A 12,935-nucleotide genomic window follows, 5' to 3' on the forward strand; every position below is an offset into this window, starting at 1 on the left:
TGTCAAATTGGTATAAGCCAGTATGATTTGAGAAGAGAGAACATCAACTAAGAAAATTCCCCCTAACACTGGCTTATAGGCAAGTCTGTGGAACATTTTCTTGATTAATTATGGACATGGAATGGTCCCCCGTATGCTGTGCTGACCTGGGCAAATGATACTGTATGGTACCAAAAAAAAACCAAAACAAACAAACAAACAAACAAACAAACAAAAAAACCCAAACAAACAAAAAAGAAGGCCTAGCAAGTCAGGGAGCAAGCCAGTAAGCAGCATGCCTCTATGGTCTCTGCTTTAGTTCCTGCCTCTAGTTCCTGCCTTGAGTTCCTGCCCTGACTTCCCTCAGTGATGGAGTGTGACCTGAGACTTATAAGATGAAATAAACCCAAGTCTGGACTGCATAGTAAAACCCAATTTCAAAAAAAGTTGACTTATCTTTAAATCTGGGGTAAAATCTGTATCCCTATGAGTTCTGCCATGATAATTTTCAGTATTCAATGATTTCCCCAAAATGCTAGACATTACTTATGTGTTACACACTGTAGTTCTAAGACATGGACCTTAGGTCTTGGACTCATCCCCAAGAAATGTTCATTTACTTCGACTCCATCTGCCACTCCATTGTAAAATCCCAAGACTTTCCTTCTGTGTCTTCTAAGGAAGAGTCTGATGCACTGACCTCCAGTTGCTTAAACACAGCTTCCGGTAGCTCTTGTTCGTAGGACTTCAGCAGTTCAATTGTTTGCTTCAGGGGCTCAAATGTGTCATCAGTGCTGCTCTGTCGTTCTTTAAGGGTGACAAGGTGCCCCATGATCTCAACCAATCCTTGGGAATCTCCTTTCTCCACTTTCTTGAGCAAACCCCTCTCGGTGCTCTTTATGAATATGTCAAGGTCAGCCAGGCTGAATGAACACAAAGTACAGGGCCAATCTTCTTGCACCCCTCGAAAGGAAGGATACTGACATCTTTAACAGAAGCGATTGTGGGAGAAAGCTCATCATGGGCCTGGTACTTCAAGGGACTAGCCTTGTGATTAATGTGGCTTTCTTCACCAGTGTGCAGGTTGTGACACATGAGGGAAGCCCTGGCCCCTCAGGAGATGGGACATGTGAATAGAATATGTGCTCCCAGGTAGGATCTTGGACCAGGAAAAGGATGTGAGTAGGGTAACTTATGCTAGGTCATGTTAGGTCTATGGATTAGTTACTGCTTCTACATCAATAATAACTCATGGTATTTGATCATGTACTGTGGCTAGACAAGATGTTATCATTTGGAAGGTCAGGTAATCATAAACAGAAACTCTTTATGCTGTTTTTGTAACTTTTGTTAAGTCTGAAATACTTTTAAATAAATAAATTTTTGAAGGCAAAAATGAGGGCTGGGCACAATGGTGCATGCCTTTAATTCTAATACTCAAGAGACAGAGGCAGATAGATGGGCCTCTGTGAGTTTGAAGTCAGTCTGGTCTATATAGTTAGAGCCAGGATAGCCAGGGCCACATAGAGAAACTCTTTCTCAGTTATTAGATAGATCAGTAAGACCAAGACATTTAACATCTCAAGTCCTCGGTTTCCTTTACCTAGAAGATTGGAAGACTCTCCTCTCTCACTCACTGTTATGACAGTTAAGTGATATGCATTCTGTAATTCAGCAAGTGTTCAGTGAGCATCCATCAGGAGCCCCACCCAGTTTCCAGGGGCTGAGAGGAGAATGATGGAGAAGATGAGCAAAGTCCCTGCACTTATGAAGCTTGCATAAAAGCAAAACAAGGAAGTGGGAAGCAAACGGATGACACACACTGTTCAGCTTCTCACAGAGATGCAAAGGCACTGGAGGAAAGTCAGGATCAAGGAATGGAGAGACTCAAGCCAAGACTTGGTGTGATGGGAGGTCAGCAAAGGCCGTCCTATGAAAGGGCACATTGATCAGTAGAGTGAATGGTTAATGGAGCATGCCACAGAAAGGCACGAGACATGGGAACCCCAGGGGCAGAAAAGACATGAGTAAAGGCAGTGAAGGTTGGTTACATTTTGTGGGCTTAATGAAGGCAAAGCCAAGGTGGTAGAGGCACAAGAAGAGAGAGAAGCGTGGAAGAGGAAAGTGTGGTTAACAGAGCCCTTGCTAACCTTAGTAAGCTCAGGTTCTCGTCTAGATGAAAGAATTCTGAAGACAATGCATGGTTTGATTCATGCTTGCAGACAGCTCTGCAGGTGGAGAATAGACATTGGCTGGAGGTCTGCTGCAGGAAATGGTGCCTTGGGGATGGGGGCACAAGAATGGAAGCCAAGGGGAATATCTGGGGGAGGTTAGCATTGTCCATCTGACAGACAGTGCTGTGCTTGACCTGGAGGCACACAAAAGAAGTGATCAGATTCAGGGTAATTCTGCACAGGGTACAGGACCAGTCAATGGGCTGATTGAGGGATATAAGGGGATGAGAAAAATTCCTAGTGGCCTCTAGCAGTGAGACAAATAATAACACCATTTATAGATGTGAGGAAAAACTGGGTAAGGTTGTTATATTGTTGGAAATGGGAGAGGAATTTGTCTTGAACATTTAACAGACTCTAGACACCTAAGGGAGATATCAACCAGGTGTGATGGTTAGTATTGATTAGCAGCTTGATAGGGTCTAGAGTCACCAGAGACAAGCCTGTGGGCATGTCAGTGAGAAAGTTTCTAGGTTGATTACCTGAAGAATGAAGACACACTGTCTTAGTTAGGGTTTTTGTTGCTATGAAGAGACACCATGACCACAGCCACTATTACAAGGAAAACATTTAATTGGGCTAGTCTTGCTTATAGTTTCAGAGTGTCAACACATTATCATCAAGGCAGGGAGCACGGCAGCATGCAAGCAGATGTAGAAATAGCTGAAAGTCCTATATTTTGCAGGCAACAGGAAGTCAACTGTGACACTGGGTAGTATCTTGAGCATATATGAGACCTCAAAGCCCACCTCCACAGTGACACACTTCCTCCAACAAGACCATACCCACTCCAACAAGGCCATACCTCTTAATGATGCCACTCCCTTTGGGGACCATTTTCCTTTGAACTACCTCACCTACCTTAAAAGTAGGCAGCACCATTGCAGGAGCTGGAGTCCTGGACTGAATAAAAGGAGAGTACTGACTGAGCACCAGCATTCACCCGTCTCTCTCTATTTCCTGGCTGTAGATGCAATGTGACCAGCTGCCTCGCAGCTACCACACTTTCTCAAAATGTAAACCCAAACAAACCCCTTCTAGTAGCTTCTTGTCTACTATGTGGTCATAGCAAAGTAACTCATACAGGCTGTTATATAGAATCTTGGATTTCTGAGGGATGAGGCTTAAAATGTAAAACCAGCAGTTATTAGCACTTAGTTTCTTTGTGTTATTTTGGCACAAGGTTTCAACATGTAGCTTCTGTGGACTTGGAGTTTATTATTATCCTGCTTCAGTTTCCCAAATGATAAGATGGCAGGTATGTGTCCCTATGCCTGGCATATAAGTATTTTAAACCAATCAATTAATTCAATAAGTTGGATGAAATCCAGGGACTCCCACATGCTAAGCAAGTTTTCTACAACTGAGCTACACCACCAATTCTACAGACCTCTTTGAAGCATTAGAAATGGCCAAAACAGTGGAGATAGTCAAAGAAGGAAGACTGGGATGGAGGCTTCAGGAATTCCAAGTACTTAGAGACATCAGGGAGATGCTGAACCCAGCAAAAGGCAAGAGGAAGACATAGCTAGTGAGGTGAGAGGAAAACAAGGAGGAGGAAGCAACCCTGAAGGTCTGAGGGCCTTGGGAGAGGGGGGAGACTCACCGCCGACAAACAGAAGAGAGACCAAGAGCGGAATGACCACAGACAATCTGAGGATTTCTGATGGTTTTGACAAAAGCAATCTCAGTGAAATGGTGCAGTGAAGCCCAGAGGAGAGCAAGTCAGAGAATCATGGGCTTTTATTTCTCATTCAGGCAACATGATGATACAAATACCTTCTTGATGGAAAAACTTAAGGAGATTTTCAAATCACTTGACAGAGAAGTCAGGGTTGATACCTTGGACCTGTAGTCTCAGTGTTCAAGAGGTAGAGGGGGGAGGATCTCTGCTAATTCAAGGCTAGCCTGGGCTGCAGAGTGAGTGCAGGTCAGCCTGGGCTGCAGAGGGAGACCCTTTCTCTCTACAAATATGTTTTCTCCTGGAATAAGTGACTGAAGTGTGAATTAAAACTGAAGGCATCAGACTGATTCATGATTGACTTGAGATCTGTTCATCTCATCTGTGGTACAACAAGAAAAGCATGGATGATGTGCAGATACGGGAGAACGTGAAGCCCTTCTCTAAGCATGATTAGAGCTCCAGAATGGAACAAAGAGTGAGCAAAAAGTAAGATTTGAGGAGAGCCTGGCTAAGAATTTTCTTGAATTTCTGAAAGTCAGTAGACAATATTAAGAAAGACCCCCCCCCCTAAAAATAATAATCATCTGGAATAAATATAAAGAAATGCCCATAGATGTTTCAATATGAACTTCAGGTTATCAGAAGGAAAAGAGGAAGCGGGAGGGGAAGAGGGACAATTATACTAACAGCTACCAATTAGTAGCAAAAACATAATAGAATCCAGGACACTGTGGAATAATATTTCAACAATCAAAGAAAATTTGACTTTCTAAAATTTTTTTCACATTATTATTTAAATAACAAGAGCAAAATAAGTACACTCAGATGAAGCACACAGTACCATCACTAGACCCCTCTAAAGGAATTGCTAATAGATGTACCTGAGTCTGTGATGCGTATGGATCTGTAAAAAAAGAGCAGGAAGTGAAGTCTAGGGATGTGGCTTAGTACTGTAGCACTTGCTGGATCTACAAGCCTGGTAAGATCTCCAGCACTACAGAAAAAAACTGTGCAATACTTCAATTAAATCTAATGTGAGGGAGTTAAATGAATATTAGAAAAATGATCCAAATGACATATTTTGGTGAATGAATAATAGAATGAAATTCTCCTCTCTCTCCCCCCCTTTGCCTATGTGTGTGTGTGTGTGTGTGTGTGTGTGTGTGTGTGTGTGTGTGTAGTGTAATGTAGTGTGCATGGTATGTGTGTGGGTATGGAACACAGGGAATTGTGCATGCTAAGCAAGTACTCTAACCTCAAGTTCTATTTCCTGCTTTCTGCACTAGTTTGGAGAAAAGTGACCATACAGGTGTATTTATTTACCTAACAGTGCTAGTTAAACAATCTTCAGAGCTGCATAATAGTACAGCATGTAAGCTGGAAGAGGAGAAAAATGGAATTTAGAAATGGAAAATTAAATGTTCAACCCAAAAGCAAGGAAGAAAGGATTATAAAAATAAGACAAATAATACCCAATAAAATGCTAGACTTAAACTGAAACACAGTCCATTGAGTAGAGTGAACAAAGCCCGCTATTAAAGGTGAGCATGCTAAAAGCAGTTTAAACATTCAGTTATGTTGATCATAAAACTTTCTCCTAATGTAATTGTGTGGGGAGGTTGAAAGCCAAAGGATAATAAGATACACCAGGCAAATGGTACTCAGAGGGAAGTCGCTTTAGCTGTGGTGGGTAATGTCCAACAAAGCAGACTTAACTATAACAGACAGAGCCAGGGTGAAGGAGGTCTCTGGCGTCCAGTTAAAGGTTTGGTTTACAGGAAGACAGATCAAGTGCTGTAGAACCTTACAATATGGGACAAAGTGAGAGTGCAGATAGCCTCAAGACAAAAAACTTGAGCAGAGTGAACTCAGCAATCCGGAATTAAGCAGAATAAAAAGGCAAGCAGGATACAGCAGATTTCACTGAAACAGTTAACAAGCTTGAGCAAATAGCAGGGGCATAGAAGACCATGCCCATTACAGGACATACTCTCCTCACCTGTGCACACACCAGTAAGAAAAACTGGCTGTGGCTCATATGACAGTCATCAGCATGCTCCAGAAGCTTGCCATTATATAAATCACAAAGCAACCCAGAAGTAAATCACAGAGCAATTGGGACAAATATCATTAAGATGAATGTTAAATATGCTTAGAACTAGATTGTTATGAAAATATTACATAGTAAAGGCAGGAATGTAGGTAAACCTCCACAGAGAAGGGAAAGTATGATTTAAAATGCTAGCATTCAAAAAGGCAGTGAACTCAAAATAAATGAAGCATTAATCTTAAGTCAGCAAAAAAAAATATAAAATAAACCCAAAGGAAACAATACTTCTATGACATAATAAATTGCTGAAATAAAAGTCAAATTACAACAACAGAATTGATGAATGTATGAGGTAGTTCTTTGTAAGGCTAATCAGGAAAGGAGCTAACGAGAGCAATCAAAAATCAATAGAAATGAAAAGGCCTGGAATAGATGAAACAAGATGAAGTTATACATTTCATGACAGTAATCTAATGACTAATGTGTGTTGGATACATTTATAGAAAGTATGACTTAGTAATGACAAGAAAATCGTCCTATCTTTATAACCATTAAAGAAACTGTAGTTTAAAATCTTCACGCAGAGAAAATTACAAGCCCCACTGCCTTTACAAACGATTTACATCAAACTTCCAAGACCAAAGGATCCCAATATCACACAGCTCTCCCAGGGAATAAGCAAGCAGAATTGCACCCTAGCTTGTTTCACGAAGCTGGCAAATTCTCAAAACTAAAATCTGACAAAGATGCTATGAAGAAGGCAAGTAAGAGGCCAATGTTGGTCACAATACAGGAAGCAACGCTAAAGAAAGGACTGCAGACACGTTCAACCCATGGATAGAGTGGAAACTGTGACACTTCTGGATGGGTTGATCCCAGCAACACTAGGTTGATTTGATATTAGAATTCAAAACAATAATGTTCAAGACTGAATATTTTGAGGGAATAAACAGAATTATCATGGTATACTTAAAAAAGTACTTGAAAAATTATGCTTGCACTTAAACTAAATACTCTTAACAAATTAGAAAAAGGAGAGGATCTCTAGTCAGGAAGATTCACACACACACACACACACACACACACACACACACACACACACACACAAATCATACTCCACACATCACACTGCATGCTCTTACATACCCATATGCAACCACACTTACACACACTCATTCATACACACATACCACACTCCACACATTCTCATACACACCATGCCACACACTCTATACTCACATACAGACATTTATACACAGAGAGAGACATTTATACACACACACACACACAAGCATACACTCCATATATGCACCCCATACTCACACGCAATCATTCCACACGCACACTCATACACAAGCATACACACCACACATTCTCACATACACCATGCCACACACTCTACACACACACACACACACACACACACACACACACACACACACCTCATATTCTCATAACAAATATAACTAACTCAGTAGTCAAATTCTTTGTAAGGTCAGGCTTAAGACATGGGTGTCTGTCAATACTCCTGTGTCAAACAGTAAACAGGAAGTTCTATCCAGTGTCATAAGATAAGAAATCGAGATAAGCAATAACTGAAGAGAAAGAAATGAAAATCATAAAATCTGTAGGTATGGCTATGTACATAGCAATCCCTAAAGAGTCAACAAACCATTTATTAGGATTAATAAGGTAATTTAGCAGGGTGCCTTGAAAAAAAAAACAATATATTAAAAACATTTCTATTTTCACAGAGAATATTATTTTAAAATATTTTGAACTAGAAACCAAAATATACAGAAGAATATTCTTGACAAAACCACCTGTGAATTAACTTAAAGGTAACAATTATAAAATTTTCTTGCAAATAAGAGTGACATGAAAGGGAAAAAAAATCACAGGCTTACACAGGGATGTTTAATGCTGTCTAGATAAAAATTCCCAAACTTACTTATGGTCAGTACAAGTTCAGTCAGAAACCTCAAAGGCCCTTTTCTTTTACAAAATGAAGGACAATATAAAGAATGGCCAAGAACTGTCAAGACATTTTCAGTGAAGGTTGAATGGGTGTAGAGCCACCCCACCAGATATCAAGATCTCTTACAAAGCTACAGTGATTAAGGTTTTGCCATATTCTTGAAGCAATGAACTACTTAATGTGGGAGAGAATTTCTAAAACTTTAGGAATAGAATATAAGAGAGAGTTCTTGGGATCTCCAGGCAGAAAGAGAATTTACTCAATAAGACAAGAGAAAAAGAACCCAATGGAGAAGACAGATGTATTTGGCTATGATGAATCTAGGAACTGTACAATAAACAAAGCCATCCTTCTGTGTAAATGGTGCGGTGCTGGTTCCAGAACCATCTGTGGATATCAAATTCCATAGACATCCAAATCCCTTCTTTAGAAAAGTATGTTATTTACATTGTCGCTATGCAAAACTTCCCATGTACTTCAAATCACCCCTCTCTAGGTTATTCATGATTACCTCATACAATGTGCATGCTGTGTACATGGTTGTTATGCTGTATTGTTTAGGAACAATGGCAATGTCTGTACATGTGCAGCTCAAAGGCAGTTTTTAAAATAAAGTTTTGATGTGTGGTGGTTTGCATCTATACATGTAGACCATGTGAATACAGATGGCTGCCCATAAATGGAGTGGAAAGATAGGTTACAAGACTGGAGACTATATTGGGCAGTTGTATACCAGTGATCTATATAAAACTAGAAAAATATCACACGTAGAATATACTAATAACTTCTAAAAAGATTTTATCTTTAATTTATGTGTATGAATGTTTTGTTTATGTTAGGAGTTATGAGCATTATGAATATACACACACATATGCACCACACGTGTAGTTCCAACAGAGGCCAGAAGAAGAATCCCGGAACTGGAGTTACAGGTGATTGTGAACCACCACGATGTGTGAGCTGGAAACCAAACACTGGTCCTCTACAAGAGCACCCAGCGCTCTTCACCACTGAGCTGTCCCTCCAGCTTAAATATGAGAGTCAGGCTTAAATAGTAACCAATACAGAATGAAGTCCAACAAGAAAGGGAAGGTAAGGTAAGAACAGCACAGAAAGAAAACATTTGCCCAAGACATAAAAGATGAGCCACCTTATTCCTGATCAAAGTAATGTGATGTGCTCAGCTCCGTGAAACACTATGAAACTCCCCCTGAGGAGGCCAGGATAAAACAGTCTCCTGGGACCAAGAGGCACCAAGGATGCTGGGACACAGCAACTCTTACACAAGGCTAGTCTCTACCTTGGAGCAGGCTTACCACAGATGACCTACACTTGACCCAGCTACTCTGCCCATATGTAGATATCCTGAAGGAATGCCTGTCCGTGCATATAATGATATGCATGGAACACTACTTACAGCATCACTGCTGATACTGGCAAACCAGAGTTTGTGGAGAACAAAGGCAAGGGAGTCTGGGAGAGATGGAAGCACCAGAGAACATACGAAGGCACTTGGAGGGCATGTCTACGAGCAGGAACTTGATGTATCTGAATATGGGGCTGATCGGAAGAACCGTTTGTTTTGGCTTCAGCCAAGATCAACTGCTCAGGTGCAGATGTGGAGATTTAAATAGAGTCAAGACTTCTCAGGGTAGGAGTGAGAAGCGATGGTGAACTGACAGATACTGAGAAGGTGGTGGAATCAATGGGCTGGAAATTCTGATTGGTCTGAAGAATTCTGCCCTGTGGTGCTGCCAAGTCAGTGAGGTGGAAAGGTACCACCAGGTGTGGTCAGAAAACGGAATGCTTACACCTGAGCTTTTGCATAGAGAACAATTACTTCCCATCTTCCCCTCCCCTACTGAGAGCAAAGCATACAATCAGGTGTAGTCATATGGCAGAGAAATGGGGCATGCCAGAGTCAACAAAACATATCAGGTGTTCTGGAGACTCGGTGGGTGTGTGAGGTCACTAGGGTGATAGGAAAGGACACGAGCCGGATGGTGAGGAGGGTGATGATGAGTAAGAGTCTAGTAGGTGGCTTCAGCAAGGAGGAGCGGCAGCTGGTACTGTCTGACAGAAGTCACTTCAGTGGAGATCGTGATGCTGGGGAGAAATGGCGGGGAAGTGGCTGGCTAGCAGTAGGTAACAGCAGGGAACACTAACAAAAAAATAAACTGTACATTCTAAATGGTGCCCAGTGTCTATGGGTTACCAGGCCTGCCAGTGGAGGACCACAAAGCCTTCCCCTCATGTTGCTTCTTCCAGGAGCAACCCACCAGCCACCCACCAGCCGTTCTCCCTCTGGCCTCCACCTCCTTGGTGAGCAAAAGCTTTCCCAAATGTACTGACACTAGCTGCTGCTTCCAAAGGAACCCTGGTGACCTGTGCAAACCACCCCCCCTGTCCTTTGCAAGGCTTTTGTACAGTGCTGAAGCACCACCCTGGCAATCTCTTGGACTTCTGTTAGGTGGGTCTCAGTCTTGCTTTCTCATTTTTGCTCACTGTTCTAGGCCACGGATTGGGGCAGCTTCAGCACTGAGCAGAATCAAGTCAGCCCAGAATGCAGGAACGGGGCCAGGCTGGCTCCCTTGCAAGGTCATCTGACACACCAAGGGTGATTACTGGACAGAGTGGTTGTAACCTCTCAGCACATACACACTCCTCAAGGCTGGGAGTGGCGATGGCTGTGAGATTCTCGGGATAATGACTAAGATGGAGTGACCAGGGGACTGTCAATCAATTCAATCACCCATGCAGAGAATAGTGATCCAGATTGGAGGATACAGTGCTAGGTAGTCTGGGTCTTTGGACAGACAGACCTTTAGGGTCTATGTCTGACGTGGATCAGATGGCGCAGAGAGTCACACAGGAGCCTGAGCCTTTAATGACTCCCATGTTGCACAGCCGGAGCATTTAGAACAAGTTGGAAGTGGTGAGAAATAAAATCTAAAATAAAATTAGACCCCCTCTGCCTCCAAGGCTTAGATGTCACAGTCAGAATTGTGAGGGGTGTGGATCTGTGACTATGGTCTCTAACGTTATTTACCACTTACTAGCTGCCTCTCACCCCTGAGCACCAAGTGAAAAATAACACAGACCTAGTGGAAAATGCATGAACTGTGGACCAATAGCTGAGGAGCCCCCATGGTACTGGGCTAGGCCCTCTGGATAGGCAAGACAATTGTTCTTGAACTATTTAGGGGGCTGCCAGGCAGGCAGTGGAACTGGGACCCATCCCTGGTACATAAGCTGGCTTTTTGAAACCCAGTGCCTATGGTGGAACACTTTGTGCAGCTTTGGTGCAGGGAGGAGGGGCTTGGGCCTGCCTTAACTGAATGTACCAGGCTCTGCTGACTCCCCACTGGAGACCTTGCCTTGGAGGAGGTGGGAATGGGGGTTAGGGGAGAAGGATGGGGGGCAGGAGGAGGGAGAAGAGGGGAACCTATGGTTGGTATGTAAAATGAATAGAAAATCTCATAATAATATAATATAATAATAATAATAATAATAATAATAATAATAATAAAAGAAAAATAATACAGACCATTATCTGGCGAATGAAGGGAGGGACAGGGCTGAAATTATCATGATGTCAGAGAGACTAAAAATGTCAAAAGCTGTTTAATTTAATCAATCAATCAGTGGGGAAAGATACAAAGAGGATTCCAAGCATGACATCCCTGCAGCCTTGGATGCTAGTAGGTAGCTAGGACGATGGTGTTACCTGTTAGTGACATAGTCAACAAGATGCTGCTTGAACATGAGGCTCCACTTCTTTATTATGTTCAACAGAGATGCCTTGAAGGGCCGCACATCAACCTGCATCCAGCCGTCAAACACTTTGGTGGGCTCCAGGCTGACCACCTCTTCATAGAGCTTTTCATAGGAGTCTATCTGAACTTTAAAGTGATGGAGGAGGGGTGGATTCTCTGGGATGCCATCTTCTGCATGGGCTTCTATCTCCTCAGGTGTGAGGACATGCCCATAGAGCAGAAACTGACCAAGAATCTCCTTCCTGTCCTCCACGTACAGGTAAGCATACTGGCTGAAGGTATTCCGATAGCCACAGCAGAGGGTCATCATACTCTGCACCCTCTCCATGACCATGCTCCGTAGGCTGGCTAAGTCAGCCATGTCCTCCAGGTCACCCTGGGGGAGTGAGACAACAGCAGGGAGATTATACCTGTGCTTAGTGAGATCTTCCAGATGTGGAGGAAGGCAGATGTTTGCAAGTCCAGTACCTGATAGTGAGTAGAGCCACTGTGTGGGGATAGCCGAGGTACCAGAGATGGTATTGCAAAAATGCTGCTGAGGAGACGCTCAACAATGTCACACAAGCCCCCCTTCACTCCAGAGTCCAGAGATGGATGGAAAATTAGTTCTGGAGGGACAAGGCTGAGCTGTGCTTCAAATATTGGGGTGATTCCAGCCTTACACTCTGGAAAATAAAGCGACAGAATGACGGTGAGTGGGGAAAGTGGGTAAGGCACCATCTCCTAAATCCTGGACTCAAGCATTTCTTTAGAATGCAGGCAACTGACAATGTAAATTTTGCCTGAAAGCGGGAGGGGGCAGTCCTGTAGTAGTGTGTCTCCACAGGGAACTGCTGACATTCTGAATAAACCCTGGTTTTTGTGTGGGGCTCTCTTGGGTATCACAGGATATTTACTTTGTTGTCCTTGAAGAGCACACTCCAGTGACCGACCAACCCAAGCCAGTTTCCTTCTACATTCTCCACTGCCTCTTAGGGTGATGCTGCTTCTAAAGAAGAGCCCGAGTAGTCAACCATACAATCCCACCTTTATCTATTTCATGAGTGGGGTATGCCTGCCCACAGTCACACAGTAAAGAAAAAGTCACAACCCTAAATTTTCTGTTCCTTTTCTATAAACATGGGGATCACTTTAATTCTGCAGTCTTGCAGTGATAAAAATTTTAAAAACAACATAAATAATTTACAGATTCCTGATTACTTGCTAGATGAAGTTGCCTTGTTAGATTTAAGTC

General features: G+C 42.6%; 1 protein-coding gene across 1 annotated transcript in view; it reads right to left on the reverse strand.

Moving 5' to 3' along the window:
• Dnah9 (dynein axonemal heavy chain 9) overlaps window positions 1–12,935 on the reverse strand; it is a 341,793-nt gene that overhangs the window by 265,091 nt on the left and 63,767 nt on the right. Inside the window, 3 exon segments of the mRNA XM_028869363.2 lie at window positions 680–902; window positions 11,653–12,077; window positions 12,170–12,366. Coding sequence (XP_028725196.1) covers window positions 680–902; window positions 11,653–12,077; window positions 12,170–12,366 — 845 coding nt within the window.

This window comes from Peromyscus leucopus, chromosome 8b (genome assembly GCF_004664715.2).
Source record: "Peromyscus leucopus breed LL Stock chromosome 8b, UCI_PerLeu_2.1, whole genome shotgun sequence".
In the NCBI taxonomy this organism is placed as follows: Eukaryota; Metazoa; Chordata; class Mammalia; order Rodentia; family Cricetidae; genus Peromyscus; species Peromyscus leucopus.